Here is a 17,431-nt window from a genome sequence, read left to right as displayed (position 1 = left end):
AATATCATGCAAAACAATTTCCAGTGGCATACGAGCTAGGTGCCACCAGCCTTCCCTTTTCTTAAGTATTGGCAGCTATGAGCTACAAAACCACAGCAATCCTGCCCTACTAGCATCAATTAACGAGTCAGCACAAGCACTCCGGTCCTCTCATTCCTCAGTCCCTCACCCCAGAAATTGCTGTAGTACCAGAATGAGGGTAAAGTTTACCATTTCACAAAGGTTAGTAACACTCTGGATGAGTAAATGAACAATCACATCACTTAGCAATTATAAGCTAAAATAAGCCCAGTCCTTCTTTTCTCCTATCACCATTGCTAATCCCATCTTAATTTGCCCATTCTTGTTAGTAACTGCAATTTTACTTTCACTTGTTTTTAAGAACTAGGATGTTTTTAAGACGCTGGATGTTTCTTATTTTTCAATAGGTTATACAGTTTTAGTCTGTTGATTCTGCTAGGTTATATAGTTATTCGTGTGTAATGGGCTCTTCCACAGCAATATGCAGCAGAAAATTCCTTTTGACAAGCCATAGCAAGTTTAACTGAGTCATGACGTACGCCATCAAACAGCTTCCAATGAGGCAAATGGTCTTTTTCCTAAGGTAGCATATGCTTTCACCCAGTTTCAATATGGCTATATGATATCACATGACCAAGAAAATTACTTTCTTCATTTATGAAACGTTACAGAAAGGTATGGAGTTAATATTTGATTGAGCTAATTAAATTTTCAAGAGGAATATGCTCCACAAGGCTTTCTTCCCCCTTAGATTTAGTGAAACTTCTTTTTACAAAATCTTAGCATTGAATTAACAGGTGAATTTTTTAAGTTTGTTTTTCCACTCTACAGTTTAATCATTCCCTAGTGAGAATCCCAAATCAATTCTTTTAAAATTTCCACTCTATTTTAAATGTTGCCTAAGTAATATTAATAGAAATGACTCTTGTCAGTATAGCATCTATGATTCCGTCCTACTGACTTTGCAGCCTGAAGGCATTCCAAATTCTGACATCACTTTTAATGTTTTCAGGACAGATGCTGTTAGGGCTTTCAGCACAAGTGGTAGATAATCAGCAGACATTAGTTAACTTGTGAACCTTCATCTGAATATCCTTCAGATACTCAGGGGATCTGGGTGATATTAGAGCTCCAATGTCAGCCTGAAAAGTAACATCAGTAATGGGCATCATCCTTACTTCCCTCCCCAGTACAGCAATAAGGCAAGGAAAAGAAGATAGTAAACCATTGATTTGAACCATATAAATGAGATGAACATAAATTGTGCTATCTGTTATATTTGTCCCCAATGCAAAATTTACCTAACATATAACACAAGTACTCCCATTCAACTGCATCAAAGGACTTCTTGGCATCTAATAAAATTGTTGGTACTGGTTCCAATTTTCTTTTGTATTTCAGATGAGTTGCATTAGCCTATGCAGATTATCTGATGCTTATCTCTAGACATAAAGTCTTTCTTGGATAAGGGCCTATTAGATTTGTGATTACTTCATGTAGCAAGTGTTGTGGTATCTATTATTTTGTGCCTGCTGACATTGTATAAAAGGATATTTTTCATAATTCTATTAAGGGAGTAGCATGCAATCTTCAGTATAAGGCTATATGGATATGTAATAGTATAAAGAACCATAGGCTGCCTTGATTTCTAGCCACAGATAATATCTGATGCTTTAAAAATTCAGTACAAACCATTTAAATGCATTACACTTATTCACAGTCTATTTCTGAAACTATGGGCTGTTCAGTGTGCTGATGGCAGAGAAGTTAATGTGTTGGTAAGCAACCTAAATTTTTATAAAGCTATTCTGAAAGTAACTCAATGCCACAGAAAGTAATATCAATTACTCCTTGCTTTTCAGTTGACATTGCCAGGCTGCTCCAAACTCCTACTCTTCAATTCAGCACCTGCAAAGAAAAGGAAGGCACAGAATACCTCTCTGGGAGATTTCTGGGCATTGCAATCACAAGAGGTACTTCCTTCAAACATGGCCTGAAACACTTCAAAGTTGGGGTTCTTCCCCCAAGTATTACTTAACCCTTTCAAGCCCTGAGAATAGAGAATTGCATATACCGGGAAGGCTGAGCAATGAAGAATAAGGATAAAGCCAGTTGATAATCTTTAGGGTTCCTATAAACTATATCCCATGAGACACAGCAGAATAGTGAGAAGGAGCTGGACTTTGAAGCTAATTTTAACCTTGGTTCCATTCTTTATTTACCAGCATAGACTTGGCTATCTAGGAACACCACTAAACTTGGGTTTTCTCATTCAGAAAAGGTAGTCATGATACTCTTGGAGTTGTTTTAAATTAAAAAAAGTATTATATGAAGAAAAATATTTAATGCTCAATGAACTGTCAGATGTTTCACTGTAATTATTGCTAACAATAGTGAGCTATGCTGCTGCTGCTGCTAAGTTGCTTCAGTCGTGTCTGACTCTGTGCGACCCCATGGACTGCAGCCCACCAGGCTTCCCCATCCCTGGGATTCTCCAGGCAAGAACCCTGGAGTGGGTTGCCATTTCCTTCTCATAGGTATATTTAAATTTGCATTTTTTAGGAATCATAGAAAGGCCTAATCCAACGGTATACCAAGTATTCAAATTAGGCATTGTGTTGGGAAAACAATAACATTCAACAAAGTACACTGTGACAACTTACTTTGCGATTAATCTACACAAAATGGACTTTTTAAACATCACAGTAAGTGAAGGCAGGATTCCAAATTGAAAACACAAACCAATAAGGACAAACTAAACACACATACACACATACACACGTAAAAAATATCTTTTCCATTATTATTACTCTTCTGTATTTATCTGGTATATCTGATTGAGTCCAAGAGATCCAGCTTTTCTTCAAATATATTGGTTAGATACAGAGAAAACAAAATGGTTAATGCAATGAATATACAAAAATAATTCTTTCTAGGACTCCCCAGTTATAGCAACCCAGTTATACAGGTTTGCAAATCAAACAACAACAAAACAGTAAATGAGTAAACAGTCTCTAGTGTAAATGCACAGACTGTAACAATTCAAAAAGATTCAGATTTAACAAAATTTTGTATCTATACAGTTTTTTTAAGCTATTTTTAAATAGATGGAATCTTTCAAAATACACCACCTAAATTTTCTTAATAGTGGGAAAAGGATGTTCGGACTCTTGAGTGAAGCAATTTCTAGAGAAAACAGAAGATCCAAACCTGAGGCCAAAACTCTAAGTACATACACAGAAAAGTACACAATATTCCCAGGATATGTGTAAACAAGGAGAGCCGCTTCGTAAATGGTATTCAGTTTTGGTAATAGTATAATCCACTTTCATTAGGCATTTCCCTCTTGTGCATTAATATGTGACATCATACTCTCAGATAACATTTCATAACAGAGTGAAATAAAAAGCCCCTCCAGATTGCAACTGTAAGATAATCAGATTCTGTAGTGCTCATTATGACTGCAATTATGTAGCAAAACTCTCCAAATATAGTTCAGTTATTGCGGTTATTAATCATTCTGGTTTTGTTTCAAGTACTTGCTTTATAGCCTGCTGGATAGACTCCATTATTCTACAAGCTGAATGTCGAAAGTCAAACATGTGCGTGTGAATCTGCTGTTCTAACGGCCTTTCAACATAATTTACCCTTTCAATTTGTATTTGTGAATACAAAAAAAAAAAAAAACGGGGGAGAAATAAAGCTGGTGTCAATAGAGTCACTGACCTTTGCAGTAAACAGAAGATAGTTCGTAACAAAAAACAACTTGGCAAATAAGAAACTTATTTTGCTAGAACTAGAAATACTGCTGCCTAAGAAGTTAGTGTCAGAATACCAATCAGTTCTTACAGAAAAGGGGAAAAAAACCTCAGAGAATCTGTACATTTGATAAGGAGAAAAATGATAAGAGGGCCAGGAAACATGCATTTTTAAAGGGTCAAAGCACCAACATTATGGATAGAATGTATTTCTAAACATTTTATGCCTAAAACCATATATTACTATTAATTTAACTACAAAAGGCCAAGTAAGATACAGTAGATTTATTATATAGAACAAACACCAACTGCAGCATCTTAAATCATTACTATAGAAACATTTCTAGGAAAAACATACACCTGAAAAGTTCTGAAATGCCACAGTATTAACTAAATAGGATTCCAATCATATCCAGCGAAAGCGACTTCATTATTATTTAAATGTTAACATGCAGAGAGACTAGAAAAAGAAATATAATAATACAGGCATGTCTTATCAATGTAATGGTTCACAAAAGGCATATCTCCAATTTCAAGTTGTCCATGATTTTTTCAATTTCGCAAAATACATTGGGCCCCAGGCTTTACCCTTATCTGGAATCACCAAGAGCCCACATTCCTGGCCAGTGGGAGCAAATGTGAAGTCCTGGGAGCAAGCCCTTGCCATTTCCTTAATGTCCACAGGCATGATGTTACTGTAGGAGTTTAAAACTTCACTGATCACATCTTGATTTTCTGCCTTGGAAAGTGTGCACGTAGAGTATACAAGCAGCCCTCCAGGACGTAAGGCCTTAATTGCAGACCTGTGTGTAATCAGGAAAATGCAGATTGATTAGATACATTAACACAGAACTATGGAAGCTGAGGGCAAGAACGCTATGTGCTTGAAATTAATTGCACTCTGACTCTGTAATAACTTTGGGTGTATAGCCTTACAAACAGCCTTACAACTATTCCTTTCTAATAAATCCCTGAGTGACTAGAAAAATGATAATCAGACCAATCCACATGGGGAAGACAGACAGTATGTTTGTGTACTTTCTTGTTTTGTTCTTCTAAGGACCGGAGGATGGAGGTGGAGTATGGAGTAACTCATTTTTTTGGAATACACTGAGTGGTTCTAATGGATAAATATCAATAACCTCAGATACGCAGATGACAGCACCCTTATGGCAGAAAGCAAAGAAGAACTAAAGAGCCTCTTGATGAATGTGAAAGAGGAGAGTGAAAAAGTTTGCTTAAAACTCAACATTCAGAAAAGTAAGATCATGGCATCTGGTCCCATCACTTCATGGCAAATAGATGGGGAAATAGTGGACACAGTAGGTGACTTTATTTTGGGGGGCTCCAAAATCACTGCAGATGGTGATCGCAGCCATGCTTACTCCTTGGAAGGAAAGTTATGACGAACCTAGACAGCATATTAAAAAGCAGAGACATTACTTTTCCAACAAAGGTCCATCTAGTCAAAGCTATGGTTTTTCCAATAGTCATGTATGGATGTGAGAGCTGGACTATAAAGAAAGCTGAGCACCGAAGAATTGATGCTTTTGAACTGTGGTGTTGGAGAAGACTCCTGAGAGTCCCTTGGACTGCAAGAAGATCCAACCAATCCATCCTAAAGGAGATCAGTCCTGAATATTCAATGGAAGAACTGATACTGAAGCTAAAACTCCAATACTTTGGCTTCCTGATGCAAAGAGCTGACTCACTGGAAAAGACCCTGATGCTGGGAAAGATTGAAGGCGGGAGGAGAAGAGGACGACAGAGGATGAGATGGTTGGATGGCATCACCAACTCAATGGACGAGTTTGAAGCGGCTCCAGGAGTTGGTGATGGACAAGGAAGCCTGGCATGCTGTGGTCTATGGGGTCGCAAAGAGTCGGACACAACTGAGTGACTTAACTGAGCTGAACTGAAATGAACTAATGGGTAGGTGGAATGGAGCACCTGAATGTAAGGAAAGTGGTTAGGGCTCAATAACAGATGAAGTTATGGGAACAAACAGGATTTCCCAGGAAAAGGACAAGAGAAAAAAGTGGACTGAAGTCAGACATCAAGAGAATATCTATATGCAAAGAAATCAGAACTTAGAAAAAAATTTAGAAGGTTTTTCCAGCTGAACATGTAGCTTCAAGAAAAAGATGGGAAGGAAGGTTTTTTCCCCCACACCAAGGGGAAGATTTGAACATATCTGCAGATGCAGATCCAGGAGAACAGTCCCAGGACTTCAGGCTGCAAATGGAGGAGATAGCTTCAGAAAAGATGGACTCTAGCTCTTCATCTGAAACAACAAGGGAGAATGAACTGGGAACTGGGATGTTCTAAGGTAAATGGAAGTTCACGATAGAGCATCTTGTTAAAAGCAGAGTAGGAAGCAAGGTCATCTACTGGGAGAGAAAACTAGAAAAGTTTTAGCCCTGCTGCTGTGGTTATAACCCCAGAGAAGTTACTAATCAAGAACTTCTCTCTACTGGATTCAAGAGCACAGACAGACCCATCTCACACCTGTATTTAAACAACTAGAGCACATCCCAATAATTGAGGCTTCTAATGAAGACCCCGGAGAAGGCAGTGGCACCCCACTCCAGTACTCTTGCCTGGAAAATCCCATGGATGGAGGAGCCTGGTAGGCTGCAGTCCATGGGGTCGCGAAGTCGGACACGACTGAGCGACTTCCCTTTCACTTTTCACTTTCATGCATTGGAGAAGGAAATGGCAACCCACTCCAGTGTTCTTGCCTGGAGAATCCCAGAGATGGGAGAGCCTGGTGGGCTGCCGTCTATGGGGTTGCACAGAGTCAGACACGACTGAAGCGACTTAGCAGCAGCAGCAGTAGCAATGAAGACCCACATTATGCCCGCAATGCAGGAGACCTGGGTTCAATCCCGGGGCTGGGAAGACACCCTGGAGAAGGGAATGGCTACCCACTCCGGTATTCTGGCCTGGAGAATTCCATGGACTGTATAGTCCATGGGGTCGCAAAGAGTTGGACACAACTGAGCAACTTTCACTTTCAAAGTGCTTTGTCGCTCAGTTGTATCTGACTCTTTGCAACCCCATGGACTGTAGACCTCCAGGCTCCTCTGTCCATGGGGACTCTCCAGGCAAGAGTACTAGAGTGGATTGCCAAGTCCTTCTCCAGGGCATCTTCCCAACCCAGGGATCGAACCTAGGTCTCCCACACTGCAGGTGAATTCTGTACCATCTGAGCCACCAGGGAAGCCCTGACTTTCACAGAGCACATCCCAAATAACTGGGGTTTCTAATGAAGATCCACATTATGAAAGTAAGTTCAAATTCTGTTTTCTACATTCAATTATTAAAGGACTGAAAAATTCTAACTCAAGACAAGCAAACTGATGACAAGATTTTTCCCTCTCTCCTTTAGACATCCTTAAATATAATGTGTTGAAAAATGTACTAACTCAAAACAATAAAGTAAAAAGGACTGAGAAACTCATTAATTAATAGTGACTTTGAACACTTCTCTGAAATGTGATATGTAGATAGAGGAGCAGGAGTGAATGAAGAGAGTAGAGAGAGAACTACAGCCACAGAGGGCATAATTTGACCTGTTGAACTACAGAGGAAAAGCACACAAAATGTCACAGGAGTAAGAAGTGAAAACAAAGATATTAATTCAAAGCATATATAATAAACTACAGATTTCACACTCTTATTTATGGCAAGTTGGAGAGCCAGGTAAAAAGTTGGAAGGTTTGTTTTTAATTGAAGTATAGTTGATTTACAACGCTGTGTTCATTTCTGCTGTACAGCAAAGTGATTTGGGTATACATTCTTTTCCATTATGGTTTATCATAGGATACTGAATATAGTTCCCTGTGCTATACAGTAAGACCTTGTTGTCTATCCATTTTATGTAAAACAGGTTGCACCTGCTAACCCCAAACTGCCAATTTATCCCTCCCCCACCTCCTGACCCCCTTGGCAATCACAAATTTTTTCTCTATGTCTGTGAGTCTGTTTCTGTTTTACAGAGAAGTTGATTTGTGTCATATTTTAGATTCCATATATGTGATATCATGATATTTGTCTTTCTCTTTCTGACTTACTTCACTTAGTATGATAATCTCTAGCTTCATACATGAAGGCATCATTCCATTCCTTTTCATGGCTGAGTAGCATTCTGTTATACATATATATATATATACACACCACATCTTCTTTATCCATTCATCTGTCCGTGGACATTTACGCTGTTTCCATGTCTTGGCTATTGTGAATAGTGCTGCAATGAACATGGGAGTGCATGTATCCTTTAGAATTACAGTGTTCTCAGGATACATGCCCAGAAGTAGGACTGCTGAATCATATGGCAACTCTAATTTTTAGTTTTTTGAGGAACCTCCATACTGTTTTCCATAGTGACTACACCAACTTTCATTCCCACCAACATTGTGGCAGAGTTCCCTTTTTTCCACATCCTCTCCAACATTTGGTATTTGTAGACTTTTTATTGATGGGCATTCTGACTGGTGTGAGGTGCCATCTCATTGTAGTTTTGATTTGCATTTCTCTAATAATTAGTCATGTTGAGCATCTTTTCATGTTCCTATTGGCCATCTGTAAGCCTTCTTTGGAGAAATGTCTATTTAGGTCTTCTGCCCATTTTCTGACTGAGCTGTCCATTTTTCTGTTATTGTTGTTGAACTGCATGAGCAGTTGTATATTTGTGTATTTTGGATATTAAACCCTTGCCAGTTGCATTGTTTGCAAATATTTTCTCCCATTCTGTAGGTTGTCTTTTGTTTTGTTTATGGTTTCCTTTGCTGTGCAAAAACTTTTAAGTTGATTAGGTCCCATTTGTTTATTTTTGCTTTTATTTCTATTGCCTTGGGAGACTGGCCTAAGAAAATATTGGTCCAATTTATGTCAGAATGTTTTGCCTATGTTCTCTTCTAGGAGTTTTATGGTGTCTTAAGGCTAATAGAGTTTTGCCAAGAGAATGCAGAATGAAGCAGGGCAAAGGCTAACAGAGTTTTGCCAAGAGAATGTACTGGTTATAGCAAACACCCTCTTCCAACAACACAAGAGAAGACTCTACACATGGACATCACCAGATGGTCAATACTCAAATCAGATTGATTATATTCTTTGGACATGAGTTTGGGTAAACTCCGGGAGTTGGTGATGGACAGGCAAGCCTGGAGTGCTGTGGTCTATGGGGTCACAAAAAGTCAGACATGACTGAGTGACTGAACTGAACTGAACTGAATGGTGTCATGTCTCATATTTAAGTCTTTAAGAATTTGAAAATTATTTTTGTGTATGGTGTGAGGGAGTCTTCTAACTTCATTGATTTACATGCAACCGTCCAACTTTCTGGGAGAAGGCAATGGCACCCCACTCCAGTACTCTTGCCTGGAAAATCCCATGGATGGAGGAGCCTGGTAGGCTGCAGTCCATGGGGTCGCTAAGAGTCAGACAAGACTGAGCGACTTCACTTTCACTTTTCACTTTCATGCATTGGAGAAGGAAATGGCAATCCACTCCAGTGTTCTTGCCTGGAGAATCCCAGGGACGGGGGAGCCTGGTGGGCTGCCGTCTATGGGGTCGCACAGAGTCGGACAGGACTGAAGCGACTTAGCAGCAGCAGCAGTCCAACTTTCCCAACATCACCTGCTGAAGACAGTGTATTTTTTCCATTATATATTCTTTCTTCCTTTGTTGATGACTAACTGTCCATAGGTGTGTGGGTTTATTTCTGGCTCTCAATACTGTTCCCTTGATCCATGTCTGTTTCTGTGCCACCACACCATGTTGATTACTGAAGTTCCGCAGTATTATCTGAGGTGTTGGAGGGTTATGCTTGCTTTGTTTTTGTTCCTCAGGATTCCTTTCATAATTCTGGGTCTTTTACGGTTCCATATAAATTTTTGGATCATTTTTTCTATTTCTGTGAAAAATGTCACAGATAATGTGATAGGGATTGTATTAAAAATATAGTTGGCTTTGGACGGTATGGCCAATGTAACAATATTAATTCTTCCAATCCAAGAGCATGGGATATCTTTCCATTTCTTTGAATCATCTCCCATTTCCTTATTTAATGTTCCATATAGTTCTTAGCGTACAAGTGTTTTATTTCTTTAGGTTTATTCCTAAGTATTTTGCAAGCAGTGTGATTTTACAAGGTATTTTTTTTTTTACATTTCCTTTCTGACATTTCATTGTTACTATAAATAAATGCGACTAAATTATGTGTGTTGATCTTGTCTCCTGCTATATTGCTGAAGTCATTTATCAGTGCTAGTAATTTTTGTGTGGAATCTTTAGGGTTTCTACATACAGTATCATGCTACCTGCATATGATGACAATTTTATCTCTTCCCTAAAAGCTGGAAAACGTTTAATCTAAGAAAGTTGAATAATTATTCAGGGAGACCTAAGGTACTCCCTCAGCACTGGCCACAGGACTGGAAAAGGTCAGTTTTCATTCCAATCCCAAAGAAAGAAAATGCCAAACAATGTTCAAATTACCACACAACTGCAGTCATCTCACATGCTAGAAAAAACAGCCCAAAATTCTCTAAGCTAGGCTTCAAGAATATGTGAACTAAGAACTTCCAGATGTTCAAGCTGGATTTAGAAAAGGCAGAGGAACCAGAGATCAAATTGCCAAATTCTGCTGGATCATCAAAAAAGCAAGAGAGTTCCAGGAAAACATCTACTTCTGCTTTATGAACTCGGCCAAAGCCTTTGACTGTGTGGATCAAAACAAATGGTGGAAAATTCTGAAAGAGATGGGGATACCATACCACCTTATGCGCCTCCTGAGAAACCTGCATGCAGGTCAAGAAGCAACAGCTAAGCAGCTATGGAAAAATGGACTGGTTCCAAATTGGGAAAGAAGTACATCAAGGCTGCATATTGTCACCCTGCTTATTTCACTTATATGCAGAGTACATTATGCAAAATGCCAGACTGGATGAAGCACAAGATGGAATCAAGATTGCAAGGAGAAATAACAATAACTTCAGATATGCAGATACCACCCTTAGGGCAGAAAGTGAAGAGGAACTAAAGAGCCTCTTGATGAAAGTGAAAGAGGACAGTGAAAAAGTTGGCTTGAAACTCAACATTCAAAAAACTAAGATCATGGCATCCGGTCCCATCACTTCATGGAAAATAGACGGGAAAACAATGGACACAGTGACAGACTTTATTTTCTTGGGCTCCAAAATCACTGCAGATGGTGACTGCAGCCATGAAATTAAAAGATTTTTGCTCCTTGGAAGAAAAGCTATGACCAACCTAGACAGCATATTAAAAAGCAAAGATATTACTTTGCCAACAAAGGTCTGTCTAGTCAAAGCTATAGTTTTTCCAGTAGTCATGTACAGATGTGAGAATTGGACCATAAAGAAAGCTGAGCACCAAAGAATTGATATTTTTGAACTGTGATGTTGGAGAAGACTCCTGAAGAGTTCCTTCAATAAGAAGGAGATCAAACCAGTCAATCCTAAAGGAAATCACTGCTGAATATTCACTGTAAGGACTGATGCTGAAGCTAAAGCTCCAATACTTTGGCCACCTGATACAAAGAACTGACACACTAGAAAAGACCCTGATTCTGTGGAAGAATGAGGCAGGAAGAGAAGGGGATGACAGAGGATGAGATGATTGGATGGCATCACCAAGTTGATGGACGTGAGTTTCAGTAAGCTCTGGGAGTTGATGATGGACAGGGAAGCTTGGCATGTAGCGTCCACAGGGTTGCAAAGAATCAAACATGACTGAGCAGCTGAACTGAAATGAAGGCACCCCATAAACCAAAGACCTCTGCATTCAGCAAATCATAAAGTCACATCACCAGGCAAAAATATCACCCCTTAAAATAACCTACACATACTTTATTGTCCCATTATTAAATAAAAATGAACAATGACAGATAATTAAGAGAAATGTTTATGTAATATGTGAGATGAAGAATAAGAGAAATAGCGGGGTGAGGTGGAATGTGGGAGGGAGTCTCAAGAAGGGAGGGACATCTGTATACCTATGGCTGATCCAGGTTGATGTATGGCAGAAAATCAACACAATATTGTAATTATCCTTCAACTCAAAATAAATGAATTAAGAAAAAAAGAATAAAAGAAACAAAAAACGGCCTATAAAGAAACAGAAAATTGAGGGACAAAAGAGACATATTAATAACAAGACCTGATAAATGCAGAAAGGTCAGCAAAAATATAGCACCCTCAAAAACAATAAGAGAATGAATGCCATGAAACTGATGAAGAAGAGAGCTCTTAGGAATGAAATACATGTTATCAAAGTAAAGGAAGTTATGGTTGAAAAATCTTCCAAAAAAGCGTTAACAATGGATTGACTGCAAATGAGACAGGAGAGACAAATCAAGTAGGTCCGAATTTCAATTAGTAGGATTACTGGAAAGATAGCAGAGAATTGGGGGAGGGGGACTTGAATTAGTGCAGTCATAAAAGAATTTTCTAGAGATGAAAATAAGTGTTCAGATTAAACTAACTCATTAAAAGGCTAGAACATTCATTATTATTTATTCATTATCTATTATGGTGCTGGGCATTGTTCTAGATGTTAGATATACATTAAAACACAACAACAACAAAAGCCCCAACTTTCATGAAGCTTACATTCCAACTGGAGGAGACAGACTATAAATAATAAGTCTCTCATGGATTGAATTGAGTTCCCTTAAAATTCATGTGTTGAAACCCTAACCCCTAGTATCTTACAATGTGACTGTATTTGGAGATAATAGCTTTAAAGATGCAACTGAGTTAAAATGAGGTCATTAGAGCGGGCTCTAATCCAATATGTCCAGTGTCCTTATAAGAAGAAGAAATTTGGACACAGAATTACAGAAAGAAGACCAAGTGAAGACCCAGGGAAAAGACTGTTATCCAAGCAGAGAGACCTCAGAAGAAACCAACCCTAAGGACTCTTTGATCTCAGACTTCTAGCTTTCAGAACTGTGAGAAATTTCTGTTATTTAAAGCCATGCAGTCTGTGGTACTCTGTTTTGGTAATCCTAGCAAACTAATACAAAGGGTTTATATATATATGCACATATATATCAACACATACACACATAATTATATATACACATACTCATATACATATATATGTATGTATGTGTGTTTGTTTGCATATGTGTTTTTCCCTTGCCAAGTAATCCTCCAGTTTTCTGCAAACACTGACTTCATGTCCTAAAATTTAATTCAATTTTGGGGGGACTCCAAAATCACTGCAGATGGTGATTGCAGCCATGAAATTAAAAGACACTTACTCCTTGGAAGGAAAGTTGTGACCAACCTAGATAGCATATTAAAAAACAGTGACATTACTTTGCCAACAAAGGTCCGTCTAGTCAAGGCTATGGTTTTTCCAGTGGTCATGTATGGATGTGAGAGTTGGATTGTGAAGAAAGCTGAGCGCCGAAGAATTGATGCTTTTGAACTGTGGTGTTGGAGAAGACTGTTTAGAGTCCCTTGGACTGCAAGGAGATCCAACCAGTCCATTCTAAAGGAGATCAGCCCTGGGATTTCTTTGGAAGCAATGACGCTAAAGCTGAAACTCCAGTACTTTGGCCACCTCATGCAAAGAGTTGACTCATTGGAAAAGACTCTGATGCTGGGAGGGATTAGGGGCAGGAGGAGAAGAGGACGACAGAGGATGAGATGGCTGGACGGCATCACTGACTCAATGGACGTGAGTCTGAGTGAACTCCAGTTGGTGATGGACAGGGAGGCCTGGCGTGCTGTGATTCATGGGATCACAAAGAGTTGGACACGACTGAGCGACTGAACTGAACTGAACACTATACACCTGGTCCCATAAGACTGTCCTTCGAATGCCAACTGCAAGTTCAAGTCTCTGGCACTTCTGATCCACTGGCTATAAAATGGGGGATCCCACAACCCTCTCCTTAACTTAAATAATTTTCTAGAATGGCTCTCTTACTATGTTACTAAAAGATACAATTTAGGAACAGCCAGATAGAAGAGACGCACAGGGGAAAATCTGGGAGAGGCAAGCAGAGCCTCCATGCCCTCTCCAAGCACACTACCCTCCCAGCACCTCCTCTCCATCCTGAAAGCCCTCCAAATCTCTTCAGTGACAGGCTTTTATAGAAGCTTCAATAAACACACACAGTTGATTAAATCATTGGCCACTTTGACTGAACTCAATCTCCAGCCCCCTTTCCCCTCTTTAAAAGGGGTGAGGGGTTCCGCTGAAAGTTCCAACCTCTAATCACATAGTCAGTTTCCCTGGCAACTGGTCCCCTATCCTTAGGGGCTGCACAAAAGCCACCTCATTAATGTAAACTAAGGTATGGTTGAAATGGGCTTGTTATGAATAACAAACATTGTTCCTTTCACCCTTACCAAAGCCAGGTATTATAATAAGACATTCCTATCATTCTCATCACTTAGGAAATGACAAGAGTTTTAGGAGCTCTGGCCTGAAACCAGGAACAAAGATGAAATATATATTCACAATATCACAGTTTGCATGTATTTTTAACTTAGTGATAGGTTCTATGAAGGAAATTAAATCAAGATAAGATTTAATTTTCAAGGTAAGAGGAATGACTTCCTTGGTGGCTCAGATGGTAAAGTGTCTGCCTACAATGTGGGAGACCCAGGTTCAATCCTTGGATTGGGAAGATCTCCTGGAGAAGGAAATGGCAACCCACTCCAGTATTCCTGCCTGGAAAATACTATGGATGGAGGAATCTGGTAGGCTATATAGTCCAAGGGGTCGCAAAGAGTCCAAAACGACCGAGAGACTTCACTTTCTTTTTTCAAGAGGATTAGAAGTACTTAGATTGTATCAGAGATTGCAATTTTAAGTAGGATAATTAGAAAAGGGTGACACTTCAGGAAGCGACATCTGAACAAAGATTGAGGAGATAAGGAAGTGGGCCATATAGATATTTGAAGGAAGAGCATTCTGCACAATTGGAATGGCCAATGCAGAGACATTCAGACATGTGTGAGGAAGGAGGGGCGGCCAGCATGGCTGTAACACACAGGGAGGAAAGAGGAGGAAGGATGAGATCAGAGAGAGCTAACAGGAGAGTATGAGGAAGATTTTACATAACACAGTGAAAATGCCAAACTTATGAATGAAAAACATACACACGTAGATGCATTACTGTTAAATTTTAGAACTTTGGGGACCAAGGAAAAATGCTAAATACCTACAGAGAGAAAAACTGGCTACCTCTAATGGTCCAGGAATCATACTGGTGTCTGTGGAGTATCGCACTCCAAATCCTGGGGAAAAAGCAGTTTAAAGTGGGTGCTATTTTTTGCCATACTGTCAAATAAATATACAGGAGGGAGAAAGAAGCCTTCAGCTATTTGATGACTCAGAAATTTTACCTCTAGCAAAAGGAGGAGGTAAATAAAGAAAGAGGAGAAAGGTGACACAGAAACCAGTGAACACCACAGAGGAGAACAGTGAAGGGAGTGAAGTCCCGGAATGATAACTGCATGGAGCCCTTAGAGAGTAACTGCTCCAGATTAAAGGAGAGGGAGACTCCAGGGAGAAGGGAGTGAGGAAATGAAATAACTGGGAAAACACTGAAGATCTGGTACATGTACCTGGGGTGGTGGGGATGGGGTGGGGAGAGAGAGAGGGAGGGAGAAGAGAAAGCAGGAAGTGGGGGAGAAGGAGATGAAGGGAAAGAGAGAGTCTATTCGCCTAACCTAACTGTAAGAAAATTTTCCTCTCAGTGTCACTCTGATTACAACATTAAACCAACAGAGAAGGAAATTTAATTCTAACATATTAGTCCATTCTGTGGTGAATAACATTTACAATATTAAGCAATTTATATCACTGGCCCTCAATGTTCAGAATCACTCCACAGATTGGTAATGTTTCAAAATAGATTACAGAATCTCAGGAAAAATACTGTCAACCTTGGCAACATAAACATAAAGGTGCAGGTAAGGGAGAAATGAAAGACACGGTGGGGTGTACATGCTCCTATATTACAAAGAGAAATCAAGAGTCATGCCCTCATTATTTCAAAAAAGATTATTTCAAAGTGTGTTTAAAGATACTTTCTACCACCAATAGAACAAGAACTGTAGATCTAAGTGTGCAGCACTAAACTTCTGAGCTCACCGAGGGAGAAAGTGTAATCGGGTGAGAATACAGGTTGCAGAGAGGTGTGAAGAGGTGAGGGAGGTCTAAGTGAGAAAAGCCCCACCAAGAAGTCAGTGCAGGTACACCTCGGAGAAACCGCAGGTTTGGTTCCAGACCACAAGAAAGCAAATGTTGCCACAAAGCAAGTCACAAGTTTTTTGGTTTCCTGGTACATATGAAAGCTACGAAAGCTAGACTGTAGTCAAATAATCTGGCCTGGCAGATGGCTCAAGAATCTGTCTGCCAGTGCAGGAGATGCAGGAGATTTGGGCTGATCCCTGGGTCAGGACGATGCCCTAGAGGAGGGCATGGCAACCCACTCCAGTATTCTTGCCTGGAGAATCCCCATGGACAAAGGAGCCTGGCGGGCTGCAGTCCATGGGGTCGCAGGAACAGATAACTAAAATTGTATGGTATCTAGTATTTCTAGTCTTCTCATGGGCCCATTTATTGATTTAAAAAAAATATTTGGGAGGTGACTACCACTATAGGCTTACTACTTAATCTTCACTGTTTGTTGTTAGTTTCTAAAAAAAGGTTTTTTTAATCTGTCTTCTTGTCACTGCCCCCTAAATATTCTCCACAGAAACTTTTTAAAAAGGCTCAGATCTAGACATCAGAGATATGAACTGTTAACAGGGTAACAGCGTCTGGGAGGAAGAGTAATGGACTCTCAGGATGTCCATATCCTAATCCCTAAACCTTTAAACATATCAATCATATCACACGGCAAAAGGATACAAGCAGACGTGATGGAATTAAGGATTCAAAATGGGAAGATTACATTGGATTATCTGATTGAATCCAATATAATTATGAAGATCCTTATAAATAGAAAAGGGGAGTAGGTGAGTCAGAGAAAGAGAGGTGATAACTGAAGCTAAGTTTGGAGTAACAGGAATGCTAGCCAAAGACCAAGGATATGGGCTGAATCTAGAAACTGAAAAGGTAAGGAAATCATTCTCCCTGTCTCAGTCTGTTTGGGTTGCTATAACAAAAATACCAGAGACTAGGTTGTTCAAACAATAAGCAGTTATTTCTCATAGTTCTGGAAGCTGGGAAGTGCAAGAGTAAGGGGTTCAGCAGGTATCAGTGAGGATACCTGCCTCCTGGTTCATAGACGGCCCTTGTGTCCACATTTGGTGGAAGGGAGTAGGGAGCACTCTGGGTTTCCTGTTACAAGGGCAGTGATCCCTATTTTTGAGTGCTCCAACTTCATAACCTGATCACCTCCCAAGGCCTGATGTAATCATACATGGGATTAGGATTTCAACATATGAATTTTGAGGGACCCAAACATTGTAGCACTCCCCTAGAACCTCAAAAAAGAAACTGCAGCTCTGCTAACACCTTGATTTTGAACCTATGACCTTCAGAAGTATAAGATAAAAAATTTGTGCTAATTTAAGCCACTAACTTTGTGGTAATTTGTTAATAGTAGCAATAGGAAACTAACACATCTGTTGATGACTTCTTAAATTTTT

The 17,431-nt window shown here is 39.6% G+C and overlaps 1 protein-coding gene across 1 annotated transcript in view; it reads right to left on the bottom strand.

Annotated features, from left to right (window-relative positions):
• Positions 1–3,203: 3,203 nt before the first annotated feature.
• Positions 3,204–17,431, bottom strand: part of NSUN3 (NOP2/Sun RNA methyltransferase 3) — a 61,578-nt gene continuing 47,350 nt past the window's right edge. The window contains exon 6 of the mRNA XM_068982355.1: positions 3,204–4,582. Coding sequence (XP_068838456.1) covers positions 4,312–4,582 — 271 coding nt within the window. The 3' untranslated portion in view covers positions 3,204–4,311. The remainder of the gene's footprint in view (positions 4,583–17,431) is intronic.

This window comes from Capricornis sumatraensis, chromosome 1, assembly GCF_032405125.1.
Source record: "Capricornis sumatraensis isolate serow.1 chromosome 1, serow.2, whole genome shotgun sequence".
In the NCBI taxonomy this organism is placed as follows: domain Eukaryota; kingdom Metazoa; phylum Chordata; class Mammalia; order Artiodactyla; family Bovidae; genus Capricornis; species Capricornis sumatraensis.
The sequence above is the reverse complement of the archived record's forward strand: the minus strand, read 5'-3'. Positions and strand labels throughout refer to the sequence as shown.